Source organism: Zea mays, chromosome 4, assembly GCF_902167145.1.
Source record: "Zea mays cultivar B73 chromosome 4, Zm-B73-REFERENCE-NAM-5.0, whole genome shotgun sequence".
Lineage (NCBI taxonomy): Eukaryota > Viridiplantae > Streptophyta > Magnoliopsida > Poales > Poaceae > Zea > Zea mays.
The window spans coordinates 70,215,453-70,241,029 of NC_050099.1; the positions used below are offsets into that span (position 1 = coordinate 70,215,453).

The 25,577-nt window shown below is 44.4% G+C and overlaps 1 protein-coding gene across 1 annotated transcript; it reads right to left on the reverse strand.

Annotated features, from left to right (window-relative positions):
• Positions 1-3,015: 3,015 nt before the first annotated feature.
• Positions 3,016-5,953, reverse strand: LOC100277886 (uncharacterized). The gene is made up of 4 exons (NM_001175578.1): positions 5,140-5,953; positions 4,584-4,654; positions 3,515-3,749; positions 3,016-3,431 (listed from the first exon to the last, which is right to left on the reverse strand). The coding sequence occupies exons 1-4, from the start codon at positions 5,317-5,319 to the stop codon at positions 3,186-3,188; spliced, it is 732 nt and encodes a 243-aa protein (NP_001169049.1). The 5' UTR covers positions 5,320-5,953; the 3' UTR covers positions 3,016-3,185.
• Positions 5,954-25,577: the final 19,624 nt, after the last annotated feature.

Below are 25,577 nucleotides of genomic sequence, written 5' to 3' on the forward strand. Positions count from 1 at the left end.
TCTGTGGCAAGAGGCTGGACAGTGGTGTATCTATGCTCTCGGTTGGCGTGAACCTGATCTGGTCTTAAGAACCTCGGTGGCGAGTTGACATATGCAAGGGTTAAGTGCTACATATGTCGTGTGATTGGAGATCCCCAGCTGGGTATTAATCGATTCGGATCGTCGTTACTTCTCGGACATGAAGACTTGGTCACTTCCCTACACGTAGCATTCCAGTGAACAAGAAGGGTTGATAAAGGATGGCTAGTATAGGCCAAGTGCTTGAACTAGGGTAGAAAGAACTCTAGAATCAGGTAATGACTTAACTTGCTAATTAAACTGAATTTTTAAGGATCCACTACTAGTAAGCATTTTTGCAAACAGAGTCTTGATTCTTGATTCAGCCTTACCTTGACTCCCTCAAGCCAGCATATCCTTGAGAGTCTTTAATTTTGACGGGTAAGACTTGCGAAAGTACACTTTGTACTCAGGGTTTTCGAACCCATGTTGTTGTAGGTGAGGAAGCAGCAAACTTTTGTTGCTTTTGCTCTAAGGTGGTGCCGAAGGAGGAATCTCAAGAGTGAAGCCTCGGAAAAAAGTGTCCTCCTTTAAAAACATTATACCTGTATGCAGGAGGGGTTTTTGCCTCCCGAGTTTGTAATAATAATACTTCTGCACTTATATATATTACTGGTTTGTAATAACAACACTCTTTCTATATTTTAATGTAAATTAAGTTACTGTAATTACTTCCGCTTATTTGTTCCTCCGATGTGTTGTTATATCTGCGTGACGGGTGAAACGCTCTTGGGAAAGGTAAAGGATACAGATACCAAACTTGTCGAGTGATCAGGTGCATCTGCAGGATTGTCCGAGGTCCGTTGGACAAGGACAACTGTAGGTGGGCCTAATGACTTGGGAGGTTCCGTCACACTCCATCAGCTACGTTAGTCGATTCCTGCAGTGACCAACGATGGAGCACAAGCATGCTATGAAGAGGATCATCCGCTATGTTGCAGGGACTCTCGACCACGATCTCTATTACCCGAGGTGCCCTGGGGAGGCATACCTTATTGGGTACAGCAATAGTGATCACGCTGGCGACATCGACACCAGCAAGAGCACGAGCAAAATCGTCTTCTTCCTCGGTAAGTGCATTAGCTAACAGTCGGTCAAGCAGCAGGTGATGGCTATGTCCAGCTGCGAGGCCGAGTACATAGCGGCCTCCACCGCTTTAACTCGGGTGCTCTGGCTTGCTCGACTGCTCGGTGATCTCCTCGGCAAAGACACTAGAGCGGTGGAACTCAGGGTTGATAGCTAGTCCGCTCTAGCCTTGGCAAAGAACATGTGATTCATGAATGGAGCAAGCACATCCGAGTGAGATATCACTTCATCTGAGACTGCTTGGCATAAGGGAGCATCAAGGCGGGCTACATCAACACAAAGGACCAGCTTGCGGACCTGCTCACCAAGGCCCTTGGGAGGATCAAGTTCCTTGAGCTTTTCTCCAAGTCCGAGATGGCTCAACTTTCGCACAAGACGACGCACAAGACTTAGGGGGAGAATGATAGAATAATTTTTGTGGCCTTTGTGGAGGACACAACATCTTTTAAAATCCGGTCTTTGGAGGACAACACCTTTGTAGTCTTAGGGGGACAACATCTCTACATGTCTAGCATCTCTAGGAGCATCTTAGCATATGTTCTTCATCCCCTTAGGTTATAAATATGTAACCCAACCCTTAGATGAGTATGACATTGTGTGTTGTGTGAGAAATAAATCAGAAAGTGTCCCAACTCCTAGTGTCATCCTCTCGACGAAAGTAAAAGAGACCCACTACTTACAACATCTGGATTGTCCTTAAATCCGGGTGTGATAAGCAACAAGAATGACAGCGGGCGGTGGCGCACAAACCTGATCACCAATCGGAAAGAATAAAAGGACTCACAACATCAACAAATTTGGGTGTGGATCTGAGGGACGAGGTGACAGAGCTTATGGCCCAAGCGGCTTCCCCACAGTCATCACTACAACGACACATGGAGAGGAAGCATGGATGTTGTGCCCCCACTGTCGTCACCACGATGGCATGCAGAAAGGACAAGGCATGATCTCGCCGATAGGAGATCCCAAGCAACCACTAGATCACGTGGAGAAACCAATGTTCCTAATCTATTCAAGCTTGACGACACGACAATAGGCACGGCAGATCAGAAGGGCCAGCCACACATCCTAACTACAAGGCACAGCCCCGACAAAGATATCTCCTCGGAAGTCATACATTGGCGGCTTTGCAAGAGGAAATCTAGGTCATAACCTAAGCTCGTGATACCATGAAGGAAAATAGAACTTATGTAATTAGATGGATGTATTGCAATTGAGTCCTTAAACGATTTATATAGAGTATATGATTCATATAGAGTACTTGACTTAGCGGTTTATATACAGTATATAGCTTAGGATATAAGACAACCCACAGATACATATGACATACGAAACACAATATCTAAACGATCAAATGTACTCTAACATAACTTCTTAAGCTTTATATTTACTGGCAACGACTAATATGCAAGCAGTCGTTATGCGCAAGCGTGCTAGGTTTTTTGTTTGTTAGATCTAGATCTAACCATATGCTATAATTAGCATTTAAATCCTCTCACTACCACCTCGTGTAGCTTTATAAAAAAGGTTTAACAAACATACAGTTAAATCTAGATCAAACGGACCAAGAGAACTACTTGCACGCTTTCGCCTAATGACTGATTGCATATTAGTCGTTGCCATATTTACTACGTCAATAGAGCAGGCGCACACTTTTTTTTCAACTCTACATGAACAGGAGATTACTTGCTTGAAAGCGTATACATCTCTCATTAATCAATAGCCCTCCATACCAGTACTAACCACAAGATTTTGGTGATGGATCACAGACACCATGCTTCTTAAAGCGGTAAGGCGACGCCTAGCCGCGCCTAGGATTTTTTTGGGTCGGTAGTCTTTAAAACAATGACAGACACACATGCCCACCTACTTCATCATGCAACAGCATATGTTTTCATCATCAATAAACATGAGCAGATAACCGTCAAGATTGTCCCAGCCATCCCTTTACATCTACCAGGCTAGCAACGGCACATACTGATCCTACTAGGGCACTACTGCTGTACCAGAGCTAACATTGTCGTTTACCTATACTCTAAGGACTAACGTTGATCCTGACATGAGATCTTCCTCTTCCCAGATCGCCCTGCTGGGTTCTGGACATCCCAGAACACAGGCATCCTCCCCTGGGTTGGGCCGGCAACAACATCACTTCCCATCTCCATAGGATACCTCTTTGAGTTGTTGCCGGCAGCAGCATCACTTTCCATTGGATACCTCTTTGACTTGTTGATGCCAAGAGGGGCCCTGTTGCCATGGCGCTCTTCGACGATTTCCATCTCATAACCCTGCAATGAGATAAACCTGTTCAGATAACTCAAGTTTGGGAGCTATTGCAGCAAGTGGAATGAGGTTTATCACAATTTCATACCGGCTCACAGGCCTCATTGAGGTCAATCGCCGGATACACCCTTGGAGAACCACCGCGCCTTGGCTGCACCAGCTGGTTTCTACTGGAGCTCCCGACAGCACGAACCAACTGGTGCTGGGCGTCACTTACCGAAGCAGCCCTCCAGGATGCAGACGACAGTGCTGGATTCTTCACTCTACAAGCAATTGTCTGAGAGGGGTTCTTAGCCATAGATTGGTATCTCTTACGCAAGAATCTGCAACACCATGGGTTTACACAACTGTTTAGCAAACATGCCAGTATGCCACCCACATAAACAGATATCACACAACACAACGATAACACACACTGACGCAGGCATCATACAACTATAGATGGTCAAGTGGGCGTGCTAAATAGACTGGTACTAGACACGACATGACCCGTAGTGCTTTAACACGGCACGACACGATCCATAGGCCACCACTGCCACCCCGACATGATGAGCTAGCACTAGCACGAGCACGACACGATCAAGAGGTCGGCACAACTAGACACGGCTTAGACCAACTGATGGTCTATAGATGCGATTGTAATGTGTGCATGTGATTGTGAAATATGATTTGTTATGGTTTTAAAAATAATAAATCCACTCTATACTAGTATGAATGTTCATGTTTTAAAACTATATATATAATCTTAAGTTGTTCTAGATCTAGATTTTTTGAGAGCTGAGCTAGAACGGGCACTACTAGATCTAGATGCTTTAAAATTATATATATAATCTTAAAGATTTTCTAGATCTAGATTTTTTGAGACCTGAGATAGAACGGGCACTACTAGATGCTAATGTCAATGCTGGCACGGCAGGATTAGGCATTGTAGTGCCATGGTTGGGCTGATGGCTAGACGCTAGTTCTGGCACAGCACGACCCAGCACGATTAATAACAATGCCTAATAGTGTCATGACTAATAGCGCCGTGCTTTATAGTGTAAGTGCCGTAGGACCCGTTTGGCCATCTATACATACAACAGTTAACACACGCACACACAGAGAGACAAATAACACATGTACACACTTGAGCAAAAATGGTATGATCTGAGAATTACTTGACTTCAGCCAAAAGCCTCTTCTTCCTGAGCCTCTCCATGTACAGCCTCTCCTTCTTTGCTTGGGTTTCCTGTACAGGTCAACAAGACCTAACCATTGTCAGATATTATTCAGATCATGCATATCAAAGTGGAGATAAATAAACCCAGCAAAATGTTATAGAAGTTATAATGCCTCGAATGCTAAATCTCCAACAAAAGCTGAATTGCAAATCGCAGTGGAACAAACTAGAACTAAAACTAACACCATGAAACTCGAATGCACAGATGGGTCTAAGAACGCCGTAGCAAACAGGTTGAACCTAACTAAAGGCAAGAGATCCACAAGAAATCGTCAAAAGAACACAAGGGACGAATGAAACCTAAACCCCAAAAAGAAAGGGCATAACAAACACCGCAAACATCACAACAACAAATCCCGGGGAAAACGACAAGTAATAAACGTGGCTCTCAAACCGAATAGATGAGGCAAAACCTCCCCCAATCCCGAGATCAGCTCAGATCAGATCAACACCAGCATGAGTTGACGGGTCAAGAAGAGAATCTCTCGGCTCACCTTGATGAGCTCCTGGTAGTCCTGGAGGAGGGACCGGTACCTGAGGCTCGCCCTGTGCGCCGCCTCGTCCCCGGCGCCTCGGACCGGGCCGGGCGCGCGAGAAAAGAACGGCAGCCGCGACGTCGGAGCCCCAACCGCCGGCTGGGCCAAGACGATCTTGGTTTTCTTGGTGGCCGCCATGGCCTAGATCACTCGCCTCAAACCCCGAAGAAACGGAGCGCAGGGGATGAGGAGCAGAGGATAGGGGAGGAGGGACCGATGAGGAAAAGGCGGAGCAGGAGAGGAGATAGGACCGAGGAAGGAGACGAGAAGAAATAAAGGCGGAAGGCGAGGAGGAGGTGGAGGTGGGGGAAGTTTCTTGCGCCTGCCTGCCCTGGCCTGCTGTTGCTCGTCCCCGCTTTCTCTCTCCTGCCGTGGGCGGCCGTGTGAAGGGGAGAGGCGGAGAGCTCCTCTGACCCATGGGTGAGGTGAGGTCGAAAACCCAAAAAGGCCCAACGATTGGTGGCAATAGGAGTCCGGGGCGGACGGGGCGAGATTGAGGAAGCACGCATGCCCGGCAAGAAACGCCACCGCCCCCAACGACTCTGGACTGTATCCCCCACCCCTTATCTCTCTCTACCCATCATCCTATCAGCAGTGGTGGACGACAGGAGGCCGGTGGTAATGGTGCGTGGATTGGGGAGTAGTGGGCCGCTGTCCCTCTCCGACTTGCTTCCGCACATCTCCCGTGTCTGAGCGAGAAGAGGTCTTGCTTGGCCTCGCCTCATCGGGCATTCTTGGAAGCCGCGTGTGCCTTCTCTCTCAACCTCCAGAGGAGACAGCCAGACAGGAGAGGCACGGAGAGCACGCACCAGAGAACAGAGTGGTGGTATCAATGACGGGAGAGGACGACGATAGAGACGACCACATATGTATTTTAAATATATTTTACTATCTTCTATTAAAATAATCTTCTCTTACATATAAGTCTTTCTCGCGTCATTCTTCTTAAACAACTTCCCTATACACTTTAACTCAATTAATTAACATATATTTATTATTTTTAAAAAATATTAAAAACTTTACAATAGTTATACTATCCTATACACGTTATTATCACGTTAAAAGGCTTAGATAGGATTAATAATATCATAAAAAACAGTTTGATAAGAATAAGAGGAGCACATTGTTTCTCTTATATACATACATGGAGATTTCATCTCTGGTACATATGGGAACCGTTAGACTCACAGTGGCGGACGCAAGAAGAAAGTTCAGGTGGAGGCCAATCTGCAATGGAAAAATCACTAAAAATGTTAAAATAAAGGTAGTTTTTAGTAATATCATGAAAGTTAAGTTGTAATATCATGACTATTACAACAGAAAGTGGTGTTGTCGTGTCAATGTAAATCACGTCGGAGTCAACCAATCGGGGATAAGAGTTGCGACGTTGTGGCAGCTTGCACTCTAGTGGAAGACCATGGTGAACGACGAGCTGGTGACGGTAGGCTATTGACTATGCGATGGGCTAATAATGACAGCAGCATGGGCGACTAGGCAGCAGGCTAGCGACAGTGGGCTTATGACTAGGTGACGGGCTGGTGGCGATGATTGGGCGACAACAATGATAGGGCAAGCGTTGAGCAGGGGTTGGACGTTGTAGACCTGTGGTTGGTGTCTTCTTCTGTCTGCCTATGTTTCAGTCGATGTGGGTTGTGGTCTAAGATGGTGGGCTATACCGTGTGGGTTAGTGATGGTATGTCGTGGTGATGTTTATCTATTTTGGCCTCATATACATTATACCTTTTTTATTTATAGTATATACGAAAGGTAGGTATAAAGAGTTTCAAAAATTAAGGTGGGGTTATGGCCCACCTTGCCCACATTGTGGATCCGCCCCTGGAGAGGTATAATGCCCCTATGTCCAGTTGGGGCCGTTTAAGGGGCTCAGTTGGAGCCAGGTTAAGGCTGGTTCTAGACCTAAGCTATACCGCTAGCTTGCGTGGTACGTTGGCTCAAGGTATTGCTGTCATGGTTTCAACATCAATCGGCACGAGCTTGTGGTCACCGGGACAGTCGACTTATACCCGGTTGGTAACAGCCTCACTGCGGAGCATTCGGTTCATAATGACTGTCTGGTGACTTGTGGTGTTGCTTGATTGGTTCACGTCATTTTGAATTTTAAAAATTAAAAATCCAAAAAAATTAAAAAGTATATTAGAATCTGATCTACAGATAAAGGAGTGTTTGAACTCATTCGCACAAGTCACATTTTGAATTTCTCTACCGCCGCCTCATACGCATATCACAATCATTTCATTTGAGTAAAGCATTGTTGAGATGTCTTCATCGAGTTCGGACATCGACATGATCGAAGATGGGGTGATCGAGTTGTTGTAACAAATTATAATGTAGCAGGCATTAGAGGTTGCCTCTAGGTCTTTCACGATTAACAAACGAACAAGGCAACATCGGAGCTACATCGATCGCGACCGTATATTCGCCCCTGACTGGTTAATGCAAGACCACTTCAACGATCTGTGGGCCTACCTGTCGCTCTACTTTCATCAAAGTTACCGCATGTTCCTTCAAATCTTAGAGGGGTTGGGTGAGCATTGTCCCGACTTCATATGTGGTCGTGTAAGATGTCACACCCAGGTTTTAGAGACCCGGGCACGAACATAATCACCAGGTGTGCTGGGACCAAGTCTAACACCTATGATGAATCATGGTACAGAAACGAATGTCACATCTTTATTATATAATAGGAGTTCTGTACAAAATAAATAAATAATTACATCATATGAATACAACGATCCAGCAACCCAAAGTTGACTGGGAGACGACGGCCTAGACCTCTCACGAACACAACGCAACATCCTCCATGCGCCTCATCCTGTGGTACCTGTTCTTGACCTGTGGGGGGTGAGACAGCAAGGGTGAGCTCACATATGTTCATTGCTCAACAAGTTGTGGGAATAATGTGCATGAACTCACCCAAGGTGGGAATTCATGTGATGTGTAAGACTGATCAATAATAGGGGTTAAAGCTGAGCATTGCTTTTAATAAGTTAGTCAAATTTTTATTAGCAGTTACTAAATATAAGTAAATACCAAACCATAATAATAATAGAACAAAATTAATAATAAATCACATTCAATGCAAATGACAAATTGAATTTAGTTCCATAATTTAATCATGCGAGAGTCCTGAGCTGCTCATGACCGTGAGCACGGCTAGTATACCAGTTTTACACTCTGCAAAGGTTGTACCCTGTACCCACAAGTCATGTATCCCATGTCGCTAGGGTTAGCTAGACCCTTAGACACTAACAAGGTGAATGACTAGGGATCCACTACGAGGCCTTTACAAAATTCCACTAGCTTCAGAAAACTCGCTACAGTTTCTAGGAAGAGCAATATAGGAATCCCCCGTCTGACCGCCATCGCAGCAAAATCAACCCGAGAACCTCCCTACACGCCTACTCCCCTACTGCCTTTCCCCTACCGGGTAAGGTAGTCCTCCACTAGCTTTCCTAGTTAGTCAGCCAAGGGCGTCCCATTCCACCCTTGTGGTGGCACGTGTTTCTCAAATTAAGCTCCATGTTCCAATTAAAATAATGATCTTGTCATGAACACTAAATAAAATAACAGTATAATTGGAACATGAACATAATGTAATATTAATCCCAAAACCATAAGGAGTAATAGCAAAAACTACCCAAATAATTCAGGGGTAAACAAGGTGTAAAGATAACCAAACTAGGGTGACCTATTGGGTACCATCAAAATTAAACCTACGCATGAATAAATGATTATAAAGAACATTATTGGGTAATAAAAGTGATCAAGGGCACAACTTGCCTGGGACTTGAGATTCCAGGTACCAGAATGATCTTCAGATTCTCGTGACCTCACTGCTAGTCGTAGTAATACAACAAACATGGTATAGACAAAATTAACATCACACCAAACATAAGCACAAACTAAATAATAATGATCTACGTGTCGTAACGAGATCGTGGGTTCAAGAATCACTAAATTCGGAGTTATGGTTATAAATATATGATTTTCCGAAGATCTACGTGCTTAAATGTTAAACTACATTATAAATTGGTTGATGCACATCATATGAGAAAATATATCCTATGTAATTAATTTAACTTTTATCTATATTATAGCTTGTTTAGAAAACATATTATAGTCAGATTATAATTCATAGACATGTAAATCTTGATTAGTAAAATAAACCTACTACTTAAAGGGTAAACAAATATCTAATTATAACAGCATGTGATATATCAAAATAAGGTTTTCTACTATGTAGAAGATTTTATTACAAAGCCAACACAATTGGAATGGATCAAATCGGAATTAAAACAATGAAGTTATGACTTTTCTAAGGTTAAGACATTATTTTTGCACTAAAAAGTGACTTCTGCATTTATTTTTATTGTTTTCTCGGTTAACTGGACTGGGGTCCTAATTCCAGGAAGGTTCAGGGGCTAGAATGATAAAAATAGGGCTTAGTTGTAATGATTCCAGAGCTGTATGGGACCGCGCGTTAATTCCAAGATAAGTCAAGGGCTCTTTAAGAATTTGCCACGACCGAAGGGGTATGGGTTCGTCTGAGCCGCACGATCCAATTTCGACGTGCGAGATTAGATCTAGGTCTAACAAAACGGTACGAAACCTTAGTCATCCGATCCTAGATCCATAGCCACGATTCTACCGACCCGAGATCGAACTGGTACGCTATGACATCCGTTGGATCGAACATCAACGCTCTGTATTTAAAAGAACCCGATTGAATCACATTCGCACAATCCAAGACCTATGGCCCTGATGCCCATACGCGAAAGGGTACGCACGATTTGATCAAGGCCGTCTGTGAGTCAATCAATGGCTTAGGTACCTTCTCCTTCCCTCAGCCGCGACTAAACACGGCGGCAAGCACCGCCACAGCCGCGCCCCTCACTGGAGATGGTTACCTGGTGATCCGAGTCCTACACATAATTCTCGTATAGCGTAGAATGTAAGGGGATCAAGGCCGACTGAAAGGGGCAACTCATACCTTGAATCGCCACGCGAGTTGCAGTGACCATCGCGGAACGCTAGCTCAGCGGAAATTGCTACTCCGACGAGCAATTCTGTGATCATCGTGATTCCTATCTCCCAATCGACCCTACGAGCACCTCCATCGCACCCCGATGTGGCCTTCCACACTTGATTTTTAGTCGGCGGCGACGGGAGAGGTGATATCCACCAAAGGCTCGTAGTTTCTCCTCCCTTTTCCACCCCATTGCGGTGGATGTGCTATCTCTGGACTAGGGTTCCCCACGTCAGGGTTTCGTGAGCACCATTTAAATGCAGAGGGTGGGTTGGCGGCCGAGGAGATAGGGGCGTTGAGCCAGCTGTCACCGGGGAGCTCCACCGCGCGATCCGCGCGGGTTGTTGCGCACAACCTGGATGACAGGTGGGGTCACGGAGACAGCGAGACGCGCACCTGTTCAGAGAACGGCCACTGGGCCCCGCAGCACAGAGACACGAGTGAGCGCGGTGTGTGGCCGACGGGCAGGGCCCACTTGTCGGCGCGCAGGCGGAGAATTGGGCCGCGGAGGGGGGAAGTTTGTGCGCAAGTTAGGCCGACCATGCTAGATTCAGCCCATGCGGGGCTTTTCTTTTCTATCTTTCTGTTTTATATTTTTTTTGTGTTCCCAATTTCTAATTCAAAACCAAGCTTAAATGTGTTTTGAATTAACACCAGTTAGATGCGGCAAACAAATAACCTCAGCATAAATTTTATTTATTTATTTTTAATTATCTTTTCAAACAAATGCTTTTAAATATATATATTTCATACACATCCAAATACTTACTCTAAAAATAATCTCTAAGGCATAAATTTTACTAAAGGATATTTAAACGTTAAAATTTTTAGAGGACATTCATAAATATATTATTTACTCCCATAATAATCTTCTCCCTTGTTTAGTTAAAGGCTCAAAATGTGCCATGCCAACTTTCATTTTATTTTAGGAGAATTATTACTTTTGAGTATGTGATCAAACTCTAATTTACCAATAAATAATAAAATCTTTTATTTCACTTATTTAGGGGAAAATAATGTATTCTCTTTTACCAAGAGTCACTTAATCTTGAATATATATTTTTTATTTAAGAGCATTCTTTAAATCTCATGAGAAGAATAACTTATCCTACTAGATTGAAGATATTTCTATTTTTTATCTTATGTTTACTCAATTCCTTGGTATTACTTCCTATAAAGGCATAGGAGGAATACATGAACCCCTAACTCATTTTTAGGGTTTACATAAGATCAATCTAATAACATAAAGCTTATGCAAGAAAAGGTAGATTGACGCTACACATGATAACTAGCAAATCTTACCAACAACACTTGCTACAAGATCTACCGGGGGATGGGTGATACATTATAATGCCCTGATACAATCTATTAGAGACCACATCATGGCAGCATAACGCTTACATTAGAAAAGGAGTAGTGTTGTAAGGAAGAGATGATAAGCATATGTTGCTAGGTGAATGTTTGCATTCTGTTCATTCATATCATTAAATATACATTTATAGTTGTAAGGAAAATGGACCCCAGAGCCATTTGGCTCAATAGGTTTTGGTGTTTGATGATCAACATAACCTGTGGACTAATGCATTTGCTAGTGTTTGTGTTTGTAGTTCACAGGATGCTAAAGTTACTTGGACCAAGGCATTGAGGAAAGCAACACCTCAAAATAAGACATTATGAAGATCAAGCGAAGTCCAAGAAACAAAGGAAGTGTTGTCTGCGGACTGTCTGGTCTGGAGCACAGGACTGTCCGGTGCCACACGCCGGACTGTCTGGTGCACCAGGAATAGTAGCCCCAATGGCTAGTTCCAAGTGGCACTGGGGAGAGAAGACCACCAAACTATCCAGAGTGTTCGATGTAAAAAGCCTGCACGCCAACAGTCGTCTGCGGTTCAGACCAACAGCTAGGCGCACTAGACAGTGAACAGTGCACTGTCCGGTGCACCACCGGACTGTCCGGTGTGCCGTAGAGAGCACAGCTTTCCTCCAATGGCTAGTTTTGTGTTGGGGGCTATAAATACCCCCAACCGGCCATTTGAAGGTGTGGGAGCCCAAGTAACATACCAAGGCATATAGTAGATATTTCCAAGAGCTCACACACCCAAGTGATTAATAGAATCACTCGGTGATTAGCGTAGGTGCTTTGCGAAGTGCTTAGGTTAGTTAGACCGCATTAGCGCTTGCTCTAGGTGAACCCTAGTTAGTTGAGTGAGTTTAGAAAAACCATGCAACCCCTCAGCTCTTGTGCGAGCCGTTGTAATTGTACCGAGTGGGGCGAGAGTCTTGCGAGACCGTGACAACCATGTTTGTGTCACGGTCGCCACCGTGTACCGGAGGGAATGAGGCCCACGACGTTTCGGCCAGAAACTCGATAGTGGAGATAGCGGGGAGTGTACGAGAGGAGCCGAAAGCGGAGCACCACTTGTGCGTGGACAAGGTCCGCGACTCTCTATGGAGTTACTCGATCGTGGTGCTTAGCCTCGCGTGGGCTTTGCTTTGCGTAGGGGCACCAACGAGGATTAGTCGGGACCTTGCATGGTCCCGGATACCTCGATAAAAATACCGGCGGCATCTACGAGAGTTTGCATCTCTACCTTGCTCTTTAGCTTCCACATTTATATTAAGCATTTAAGTTTCAATCTTGTCTTTATACTTATACTGTTTAGATTGAAACTTAGTCATTGCGGTAGAGATAGCAACACTTAGACAAAACCTAGTTGCACATTCTAGTTTGATTATTTGCATAGGTTTTGCTCTAAGGTTTTATTTGTGGCTTATTTTAGATAAAGTTTTAGAAGTCCTAATTCACCCCCCTCTTAGGCTTCACATGTTCCTTTCAATAGTCCTCGGACGTAAAGTGATAAGCATAACAATAATCATAGAAATCTCTATCGGCCAGAAGCCAATAGTAATTTGGTTATTACCGACGAGAATAACTAATTCCCATCGACGATGGGCTAGTTCCCATTGTTTCTAGCCATCGGGGTTTTTTCTCGGGAATTAATTAAATCATTGGTTGCCGACAAGAGTTAATTAATTCCCGTCTAAGAGCACCTAGAGGGGAGTGAGTAGGTGACCCTGCAAAACTTGCTTCAAACAACACAAACTTGGTCTAATAAATAAGTTAGAGTGAATTAAAATCAAGTTCGGATGAGAAGAGAAGACATAAGAGAACTCTTCACTTGATTGCTCTCTTAATATAATTATTTAACTAGGAGCAATATGACAAGTGAATATGAGCACTAAGAAAGACAAGAATCACAATAAAGTAAAGTGAACAAGAGACACGACAATTTACCTGTGGTTCGTCCAATGCCTACTTCACGTTGTGTTGACCTCCTTTGGTCAAAGGTTAGACTCAACCCCTCTCAAGTGATCCAAAGATCAAACTTGAGTGACACATATGTCTTCCTTATATTTTGATCCCGGTTGTGAGGAATCTTCACAAGAGCACAATCATAGAAACAACGCACACAAGCAAAGAAGAGAGCGCAAGAACAAATTGGTAGAGTAATAGCTCAGAAACGTGCTCAAATCTCTCTTAAACACTTCGAAGGTGTGGTCGCGGAGTCTCAGAGGTGTAGTGTGCTCTTAGAATGCTTAGTGTACTGGTAGAGGCGCCTAGGGGCTCTTTTATAGCTCTAAGGGGCCTATGAGTTGTTGCTTCTACGAACACAAGGTTGACTTATCCCTTGTGGTTCGGGTTGATGATAAATGATTGTCAACGGGTTGCACCCTAGGGTAGTCAGTGGGCTGACCAGGCTGTGAGATTATGTATGTGCAACCATGTCTATCGGCTTGTAGTGTGCGTGTGTGGAGCATAGGGACAGTGGTCGACGGCTGAGGTGAAGGTCATGCGAGCTTGTGCTGAAGGACCTGGAGCGGTGAAGGACGAGTGTTGGGTCTTAGCTGACGGACCAGAGCAGCCGGGTGACTAGATGTGGTGGTACACACCTAGGACACGCACTTACGCGAGGACATGGTGGAGTGGACCATGTTGTCAATGAGGTCAAGGACTAGCGGGACATGCGTCTAGTTGTGGAGGACGCACATGTAGTGCGGTACTCACGACGAGTTTGGTGGTTTGGGCCTCAAAACCACCTAGCGTTACGGATCGCGAGTTTTTTTGAGTTTGGGCGTCAAAACTCAATGGCGGCGGTTTCTGAGGGAACTGGTGGCGGCACAATAAAGGATGCGTCAAGGCTAAGCAACTTTGTGTGGAGCGTGTGGCCGTCGGATCGAAAACCTTGGAGTTGGTTCATTTCGCCCCGGTGGAGTGGATATGCTCTATGTTTGGGTGCATACTTAACTAGTAAACATCTTCTACCCCATGCAAACTTTTTGTGAAGTTTGAGAATTTTGTGGGCATTTTTAGTGCCGGGCACTACCGCCTTGACTTTCTAGTGTTTTTGACACTGATATTTTCCAAGAAGTTAGGTCTGCAGTTCTTAGGGTTTTTGGTGCATACAAACAACATTGGTATGTGATGCACTCTGATATGATGTTTTGAGTCCCTAGACGGCTTCCTAGTTGATCTTTGGGATCAAAGTCACGTTCTCACAAGTCGATAATTTTTAGTGGCTCCCATTCACCCCCTCTGGTCACCTCACCGGTCCTACAATTGGTATCGGAGCCGATTAATGATTTCCCTCCCCTAATCGGTTTGAAATCCATGTAGGAGACATGGAACGTGGTGTTGGATAGCCACCGCTCTTCGATGGGACCAACTACTTGTATGGGAAGATCCACATGTTGGCATATCTTCAGAGTATAGGGTATAAAGTTTGAGGGTTTGCCTCGATGCTGCATTCAAGGCTGCAAGTGAACAAATCACTCCAATTCAAGTGGAGTTTCATGATTCGAACAACAAAGCTCGCAATGCTCTGTTCTCGTGCCTCTCGCTAGGTGAATTTGAGCGAGTTGGACACTTGGCTACGGCTCACGAGATCTGGTCCACCCTCGAGAATTTCCATGAGAGCAATGATCATGTGAAGACCAGGCTCTTTAAGACGTACCAGCAAGAGTACGAGAAATTTGTTCAGTTGGCTGGAGAGACCATAGACAATATGTTTTCTCGGTTCCAGTCCATATTGAACAAGATATGTGCCAACAAGGCACAATTACCCTATGATGATCATGAGAAAGCTCTCCAGCTACTCCATGCTCTAGATCAGAGGGTTTGGGAGGTGAAGGTCTCGGCGATCATTGAGTCGTCCAACTATGGACTCTCATCGTGGATGAGCTATTCAGCAAGCTCAAGTCCATAGAAGTTGACCACCAGACCCCGGCCAAGATTGAGAACCCTGGTGCACCCACCATGGCCCTGGTCTCCAGAGGTGGTTGCTCCTCTAACCCCTCACCTATTATATTTTCTTTGTGTTCTTTGTTGTCTATCATAGATGAGCAAGTGGAGAGCCTTGAGGATGAGGAGCTAGCGCTGGTGGCCAGTCGATTCACGCAGTTCCACAACAACTGCTAGAACCGGCAGTGTGGTAGGTCGACGGATAGATGCTTCAACTGCGGCGACCCCGACCACTTCGTCACCAGTTGCCCCAAGGAGGGCAAGTCTGATGCTGGAACGCATGACCACTGTGGTCGACGCAAGAGCAAGTGGGAGTACACCTCGACAAGCACAAGTCCAAGGGAGGATATGACAAGGAGGTGCTCAAGATGAAGTACCTCTAGAAGGCCAAGATCAAGGAGTTTGCCTTCCTCGCCTCCCTTAGGAACCTCGACCACGACTCCGACGATGCAACATCCTCCTCGAGCGATGAGGAGACCGACAGGTGAGTCGAGGACAAGCTGAACAAACTCTACTTCGTCACTGACACCACAAGTGGCCTTTGCACCATGGCCCTTGGTGATGATGCGGTGGGCGACGATAGAGAGGACATCGGCGATGACTCTGCGTCTGAGGTATCACATTCTGTCGATGATCTCACCGCTGAGATAGAGGAGCTGACGAATGTTTTGGCTAGTCAGGATAAGATGCTTAGGCTTGCTTCTCATGAGAGAAAAGATTTTAAATTCAAGTATGATAGCACGCCTAGCGAGCTTGAGTCTGCTAGAGCTCCAGTTGTGGTTTCGACGGGACTAAATGTGATGAGTGCGCTCTACACATGTCGAACATCACCACTTTGCAGACCAAGTATGCCACCTTGCTAGATGAGCGACGAGTTGAGATCTAGGTCTTGCTTGTTAGGTGTGTGTACTATTTGTCCTGGCTTACAGACTGAGCTAGCAGAGAGAAATGCTAGGATAGCCTTATTGAGAAGGTTAGCTTAGTGAGTGCCCCTGCACCTGTGCAGTGTGCACTTAGTGAGGGTTTGCAGTCTGCTCTTGAGTCCTGTAGACACGATAAGACCTGGATCGAGGAAGAAAACACATACCTTCGGTCGGTCTTGAGCTGGGTGTCGTGAGTGAGCCCCAGTTGGGCATGGTGGTCAGTCAGTTCAAGAGAGGAATTGGCGGACCAGGGTTAGGCTTTACTGCTAAGGATGGGAGTGCTGCTTGCTTTGGAAAGGTTGGTGAGTGGAGTGGATTGAAACCATCAGAGAACCTTCAACCACTCCCAAGCTTATCAAAATCACCCCACCTAATCCTATTGTACCTTTGAGACATGATGTGATTGAGAAGCCTGTGAGAGCCCCTCCTCAAAAGCAAGTGTGGATTCCAAAACCTAACCACCTCATGAACACACTTGATACCCTTCTCGACATCTCTAGTGATCCTCTTCCTAGATCCCCTCAACCATCTAGAAAGAAAGCTCCTTCTCTCAAGCAAATTCCACCTAAGAGAGAGGTGAGGTTTCATTGTGAGTATTGTGAGAGGGATGGACATTTGGCCATTTTTTGCTTTAGGAGGAAGAGAGATGAGCGGCGGGTTTCTGAGTCGAGCTATAAGAACATGAACCACCCCTCTCATGGTGTTCATGCTCAGTCTATTTAGAGACGTCCTGCAAGGTCTAGAGGTACTTTTCCTCTTGCTGCTAGGCCTCAGGAGGAGAGTGAAAGGGAAATGGCCTCAACATTTCCTATAATCGATTTTGATGTTTGACGTCCATCACAAACCATATGGACTAACTAGTTTGCCTAGTTAATATTTTTCTCAGGTGCATAAAGTTCATATATACATACAAAGAAAATGATCGTGAGGCAATTCTACAAGTTTGGAGCTGTTGGGGGCCTTTGGCTTCCGAAGGTCCTCAAAAACATGATTTAACAATGTCTCTGGAGTATAATGTGTAAACAGGTACCTTCGGACTTAAATCAAAACCACAGCGTGAAGATGCACAAAGAGTATGAAGGATGGCGCAGAGCCGAAGCTATGCACAGGGGAGCTTCGGCGTGATAGCAGGAAAAGAAACCGACTTAAAAGGGAAAAGGCTATTTAGACCCCGATGGATTGCTATAGAGTTATTAGCAAATGTAAAGGGCATGGGTGTAATTTTACATGGGCTGCGACCCGTGTCTATAAATAGATGAACAGTGTTCCCGTACTGTTCACGCTGACTTGGCATTGGCTTTTGCGTCACGCTTGTACCCTTGCTTTCCTTCGAGCCGAAGGTACATTTATAATTTGTTATTGTTAATATAGTAATGCAAATAAGAATAAATTGATAATAATGTTTAAAGCGTTTATGTTATTTTTTATATCTTGCATATGAATCCTTCTTCAGCATTCATTGTGCTTATGAAGGTTTGTCCTTCATAACCTTTGTCCGAAAATCATTATATCCGAGGGGAGATAATGCTTCGAAGGACGAAGGACTTTAACATTTAACACTTTTTATGTTGTCTTGTTCTTAACTCTTAGCATTTGAGAACAAGTCTCCAACATTGGCGCCCACCTCCAGTGAACTCACTTCCACTTTTTGAGTTTCAAACACCTTCGGCAAGCAAAGATCGTCATCATGCCGCCCAAGAAAGCTTCAGCAACAGGGGCTGCCGCTCTGCAGCCGCTGGACCCCAACCAGGAGACCCTCTCTCTTCGGGAGGCCCGAAGCCAGAAGAGGAAGGCTACCAGTCCAACGCCTCAGGAGGATGATTTGAATCAAGAGATTAGAAATATGGAGATACTCCATCAGCAGGTCCAAAGGAAGAAGGAGAAGATGGCTAGGCTAGCCGACTTGCAGAGGCAGATAGACGAAGCCTCCGAAGAAGTTCGCCATCTTACTCAAGATGAGCAGAACCGAAGGCCTCAGCACAGAGAGCTTCATCAGGAGGGCTTCTTCAACGAGGATGACTGGTATGAGAATTTCCAACATGGAAATTTTGCTTTTGATGATGCTTCTCCTCTGTCAGCAGAACTGCAGGCTACACCTTGGCCTCCGTCTTACAAGCCACCTCAACTCCCCATGTACGACGGACATTCAGATCCGAAGCAGTTTCTGATGAGTTACGAAGCAACAATATCTTCCTATGGTGGCAATACTGCAGTCATGGCGAAGTCTTTCGTTATGGCTGTCAAGAATGTTGCACAAACCTGGTACTCTTCTCTTCGGCCAGGAACAATCACATCATGGCAGAAGCTGAAGGATATGCTGATCACTAGTTTCCAAGGGTTTCAAATGAAGTCGGTCCCCGCTCAAGCTTTATTCCAGTGCACCCAAGATCACGAGGAATATCTTCAGGCGTATGTCCGAAGGTTCTTACGCCTGAGGGCACAAGCGCCAATAGTGCCCAATGAAATTGTCATTGAGGCCATGATTAAGGGGCTTCGGCCGGGACCTTCAGCCCAATACTTTGCCAGGAAACACCCTCAGACTCTGGAGAAATTGCTTCAGAAGATGAATGAATACATCCGCGCTGACAATGACTTTCGACAGAGAAGGGAGGAAGCTTACAGGTTCTCCGAAATAGCCAGGGGCTTCGGAGGAAGGTTTCATCCTAGACATGTCAGATCGATTCATAACGCTCAGAATGATGACAGGGGAAGCCAGCAGCAGAGGCCGCAATATTCCTCCCAGACTTCGGGGCAGCAGTAGAGCTATCCTCGGCCTCCAGCTCCAAGGGGCAGAGGTGCTAGGGGCTTCGGAGGAAGATTTGGGGATCAGCCCAGGAAGATTTATTGCCTATTCTGTGGTGAGGACAAGGGCCATACCACCAGGATGTGCCATGTTACCATCTAGAAACAAAAGGAGATAGCAGAAGATGCAGCCCAACAGAGCCAGCCGAAGCAAGTTATGCACACGGCTTCGTACCATTCGCCTTACATTCCAGAGTATGTTGGCAACCACCCTGCAGCTTCTGTTGCTTCGGCAAGCCAACGTCAGGCATCTTGGCAACAGCCTCCACCTCCACCACCAATGCAACGAGGCCAGCAGCCAGAAGGGAGTCAGCATGCCCACCTCCAACGGGACTTCAGAGAAGAGTCCGAAGCTCGCACAGTCAATAGTACTGTGCCAGAATCGAAGCATATTTACTAACAAATATCCTACCTCGGCAGCAGTTTTTACATTCAGTATCATTTTCTTTTTAATAAGGAACAATTATTGAAAGCCTAAGTGCTTTTTGTCGTTTTCAATTTCTTGTAATAGCTTCGTTTTCGACACAGTAAAAATATACCTTCTCCACAGAATAACGGAGTTGCCGAAGCATAAGAATTTATGGTTACAAGGATAATCTCTAAAATAACAAAAAGTCGTTCCTAAGGGAGCGCAGCGTAAGTTTTCTGCTCAAAAGTTGTTCCGAAGGGAATGCAGAGCTTACAGCGAAAAATAAATGCTGATTCCGCTGAAAGTAAAAGGCGAAGAAGCTCACAGCGAAAAATAAACACTGATTCCCCTGAAAGTAAAAGGCGAAGAAGCTCCTAAGGGAGGCTTACAACAAAAAATAAACGCTGATTCCGCGGAAGTAAAAGGCGAAGAAGCTCCTAAGGGAGGCTTGCAGTGAAAAATAAACGTCGATCTTCGGCAAATATCATTTTGCATAACATCACATCATCACATCATTTGCATAGCATAACATCATACATCATATTGCATCAATGACGCAAGAAGAGGGTTTCAATGTTGATATTCGGAGATTGTTTCGAAGAAACAGTGCCAAGGCACAAAAATAATTATTGAAGAAGCATGCCTTCGTCAAACTCTGAAATGAAAAGGTCTATTGGTTACTGATTTTACGAAGATTGGATGTTTTTATGAAATACGGATATTATTTACGAAGCATAAAAAGAAGGGAAGGTGTTTTTTTCGCCGAAGGCTCAAAAACGGTATGTATGTAAAGTTTCATGCATCGTAAAGAATTGAACCATAAATAGCTTATATATTACATGCAAAGTTACAAAATATTACACATATTGTTCAACAAATATTACATTCTAAATGTTTTTACAATAACATCTAATCTTCCCTTAGAACTACTTCTGCAGTTTCGTTTAGTAGTTGATCAACAACTTTGTCCATGATAGCTTCGGCCATTTTTCTAATCTCGTCATCCCCATTTATGTGGGGGTCCGCCGATGGCTCGGCAGGCTCTGAGGGAGGAAAAGGTGCGACTATGTTACAAAGTGTAAACAAGTTCAAAATCAAAAGGTTACAACAAAAAGCCAAAAACTACTAGTTAATACCTATTCGTCCTTCGAGATCCGCACTTTTCTCAGCGGCCTCTGCTACTTTTCTAGCGTCATGTATACCTTTCTCGCTTCTCCGTATAATTTCTTGAGCCATCTCCCGGCCACCATTTTCCCAGATGTCGGTGAAAAATTTTCCACCAACCAAACTTGCCTCGGCCGAAGGGTCTTTTATGTCTTCAGAGGATAAATCGGCTTCGGTCTGTGCCAGGGATTTCACGTGATCGCAGCCTTTCTTCTCCAAAATAGTGGCAATCCCCCTAGCACCCGAGAAGGCACATATGTCTCCACGGCTATTCAAAACTTCTTCAAAGGCTTCAGCTTCGTGGCTGACCCATCCAATTGGGCCTTCGGGGTCGCCCCTCATGAAATTTTCTTCACTTGAAAACGCGCCAACGCTGGCGAAGCTGGTTCTTATTTTCTTAACACATTCTATGGATTTTTCATAACACTTTTTCTTGGACGCACGAAGCTCTTCAACGTTTTTTTCTAAATGATTTGCCCATTGTTCACTAATTTCTCTTTTTGTTTCTTCAACTCTGTATTCTTCTTTAGCTCTGGCTAGCTGTTTCTGAAGATCCTCAATTTCGCGCTTCTGAGCCTCAGCTTAAGCTTTGAAAGCAGCTTCATCCTCTTTTATCTTATTCACCAACGAATGTAATATTTTATCTTTTTCGAGACCTTCGTTCCTTAGTTCAATTACTTCGGAACGAAGGTTGCTCAAGGCTATGGTACACCCTTCGTCTTCGGCATCTTTCTGTGCCCTGAGGGCATTGCTAAGTATAAGGCCCTGCAAAAAATGCGTTAATAAGTTCAAGCAAATGAAAAATTTTGGTTTCAAGGAATAATACAAAAATCTCATTTTTTTCACCTTTAAACTGTTGTACGCTAAGCTGTCGGCCAGCTCGTTTTTTGACAGCATTGAGAGCTCGTCTTCTAATGTTGGGAATCCGAAGTTCTTGCTCATCTCCCGACAGACAGAAATCTCCTTGCTGTCAGGGAGACAATACAAGAAGTCTTCTTCTCCGCTGCCGTTGAATATCATCGCCCCTTTTGGATATTTCAATTTTTGTGCATAGAACTGAGCTTCTCTCTTTTCTTTTTCGGTCAGATTTTTACCCGAAGCATGACGTAAGACATAGTCAAAAGCTTCAGAAGATGCTTCGGGTGTGGCGATTTTCTCAGATAAAATTTCTTCTGCAAATTCTTTTTCCGTTTCTTTTTCAATTTCCAAGAAATCCCTCTTGGTGGGCTCTGAAAGCCCAGTTTCAGTTTCTGCTCGACTTTTGGCAGCTTCGGCCTCAATTTGTGTCTTTGGAGCTTCGACAGCTATCTTCGAAGTAGAGCTTGAAGATTTTATCGTTTCCAGCACATCCAACACGTTAACCATTCTTTTCCTCTTGGGAGTTGTTGAAAGGTCTTTTTGTGCCTTCGGCATTGGTGTTGGCACCTCAACTTTTGCTGAAGGACTTGAAATTTCCGATGTCTTTGTTTCTTCAGCCCTCGTTTCTTCTATTTCCCCCATCTCCGGCATTATGGCCGACTCTTCAATATTCGGCAGGGGAGTCGGCTCCTTGGCTTCGGTGGCCGAAGAGGTCTCACCAACAAACTCAGGCACTGTGGCCGGTTCAATATAGCGTGGCCGGTGTGTAAGAACCTTCATCTTTTTTCTCTTCGGCGATGGTTCACTAGGAGCGGCTGAAGCAGCTTCCTTCGCAGAAGCCGTATCTTTCCTTTTTTGACCCCGTGTTGGGTAACGGTAGTCATGATAGACGAACCCAATGGCATCAAATACTCGATTGAGTCTTTTCTTCTTCCGGCCTCCGAAGGCCGCAGAAAGTGCAGTATCTTCTGCCTTCGAGTATGGTCCAAGCAGTTCATCGCTTGTGGCCTCAATACATTTCAGCCAGTCATCATCTGGCTCGACAAACTGATCTCCATATCTGAAGGTATATTTTAACCTAACTAGTCCACCTTCGTCAGGTTTGCTGATGGTTTCCTTTGGCATTTCCCACTTTTCTACAAGTGGCCATACTCTGAAGGCAATGTGTTCCTGGATCAAATCCCTTGTCCCGATGAAAGAGCAAACTACACCGAAGGCTCTCCGACATTCTTCGGCTGCTTCGTCAATATCCACCTTTGGTTTCCGAAGGCCAAAACGCTGCCAGATGGGACACATGATGATATCTTTAATATCTTCTCGTGTCTTCAAGTCGTTTTTCACATAAAACCATTCCTTCATCTAGTCTCCAGGCCATCTCTTCCGAAAAGTTGGCACAGGACAGCTAGACCCAGAGCGGGCACCGAAGCTATAACAGCCAAAATTGTTATGATATTGCTCTTTACCCCATGGTTTTGTCTCATATAATAACTCATGCATACTGCAGAAACCTTTTGCATTTGGCTCCAAACCTTGGCTCTTTACGGCCCATACAAAGATTCCCATCCTTATGATTGCTTCGGGAGTAATTTGATGAAGGCAGATTTCAAATATCTTCAAAATTTCTACCACGAAACTGCTCAAAGGAAATCGAAGTCCAGCCTTGAAGAAACTTCGGAATATCACGACTTCATTCTCCTCGGGAGTCGGACAAGTTTTCTCTCCTTCGTCAGCCCTCACAATAGATAAATCCCGAAAATATCTACCCCTCATATTGGCAAGATGGCTTTGTTTAATGCTTGATTTTCCAAAAACTGCATGGCTTGGTCGCCAAGGTCGATCTTCGGAATCTTCACCACCACTTTCCACATCATAGCTGTCACTGTCACCAGTGTCTTCACACAAACCCTCTAAAATCTCCCTAGTAATCTTCTCTGTATTTGTCTTTGCCATTGATTCAAGAAAACCAAGATTCATCTCCTCAGAAAGGCTCAGCTTCGATTCAGCGACAACTTTCTTATCTTCAGACATCTTCAAAAATGCTGAGAAAATGCTCTCGAAATCGAAGCTTGAAAATTTAAAAAGCCAAGCAAGTGTTGGTGCGCAAGGGCTAAAAGTTGGGTGAGCAAGAGCAGATGGCAAGAAAGCGTGCCAAATGAACTCGTGGTGAGCCCTTATTTATACGCCTAGTGCGATAAAAACTGGAGGGTCCCGCTTGTCAATGACTGTTGCTATTCTAGCAAAGGGAAGGTGTTTTTTCGGACCTTCGGCTTAAGGCCTTCGTCAATGTCGCAATCTGAATTTATCACTCTGACAAATCAACATTGCGAGGGGCTACTGTTGGGGGCCTTCGGCTTCCGAAGGTCCTCAAAAACATGATTTAACAATGTCTCTGGAGTATAATGTGTAAACAGGTACCTTCAGACTTAAATCAAAACCACAGCATGAAGATGCACAAAGAGTATGAAGGATGGCGCATAGCCGAAGCTATGCACAGGGGAGCTTCGGCGTGATAGCAGGAAAAGAAACCGACTTAAAAGGGAAAAGGCTATTTAGACCCTGATGGATTGCTATAGAGTTATTAGCAAATGTAAAGGGCATGGGTGTAATTTTACATGGGCTGCGACCCGTGTCTATAAATAGATGAACAGTGTTCCCGTACTGTTCACGCTGACTTGGCATTGGCTTTTGCGTCACGCTTGTACCCTTGCTTTCCTTCGAACCGAAGGTACATCTATAATTTGTTATTGTTAATATAGTAATACAAATAAGAATAAATTGATAATAATGTTCAAAGCGTTTATGTTATTTTTTATATCTTGCATATGAATCCTTCTTCAACATTCATTGTGCTTATGAAGGTTTGTCCTTCATAACCTTCGTCCGAACATCATTATATCCGAGGGGAGATAATGCTTCGAAGGACGAAGGACTTTAACATTTAACACTTTTTATGTTGTCTTGTTCTTAACTCTTAGCAATTGAGAACAAGTCTCCAACAGGAGCAAAACAGAATTGCTGCAGCCAGCGGTGCATCGGACTGTCCGGTGAGACCACGAGCAACGGTCATCTTCGCCCAATGATCGACTGCAGTTGACTGTGTGGCGGTCTGCAGCGCTAGAAGTCAGTTTTCTTGTTTTAGTAACCTACCTGCTTTATATATTCAAAGGGTTACAAAAACAAAATTAGTGTTTGTGTTACTAACGTTATCTCTTTTTTGAGCTTATTCATGAAAAACCGTGAAAATAAATTGTACTTGTTCAAATTGGTTACTCTTCACTGAAAAGTAAGAAAAGGATTGCTAGAGGCAAATGGGTACTTCATTGAAATAATCAAAAGGTTGATCAAGAAAGAGAGCAGGCAACACATCCAAAACAAACAAAGCAATCATGATTGATTTCTCAAAAGTGGCTCGAAGTTGGGTATTCACTTAATGAAGTATCTATTTGGTCCTTCCTACACACTTTGTAACCATTTATTTGGGTATTTTTAATCCAATTTGAGTTTGGTTTCATTTCATGCTCATTTTATATAACTTATGTACATTCATGCAAATTATATATCTATGGTTACAAACTAATCCTTGATGCAATCATAAAGTCCATAAATGAGCAATGATCTCATTTTGCAATTAAACTATTGAGAAATTAACAGTCAGCTCAAGGCAATGCAAGTTCCAGGTCTCGGACGGTCCGGTCCTAGGACACGGATAGTCCGAGAGATTAGGCCACGGATCGTCCGAGCTCCCACTGCGGACTGTTCGTGAGTAGCAGTCTTGCATAAACAAAGGAATTTTTTTGGACCAATATCTCAACAAGTGGTATCATCCTTACAAGTGATATTCCTATATTTCGTGCAAATTCATAATTCTCTCACATACTAGTGGTATTGAAAGAG

Coding starts and splice junctions, on each gene's coding strand:
- LOC100277886 (NM_001175578.1), bottom strand. CDS start 5,319: ATGGCGGCCACCAAGAAAACCAAGATCGTCTTGGCCCAGCCGGCGGTT. Junction 3,750..4,583: donor AGGCTTTTGGCTGAAGTCAA/GTAATTCTCAGA, acceptor ATGGTGTTGCAG/ATTCTTGCGTAAGAGATACC. Junction 3,432..3,514: donor TCAATGAGGCCTGTGAGCCG/GTATGAAATTGT, acceptor ATCTCATTGCAG/GGTTATGAGATGGAAATCGT.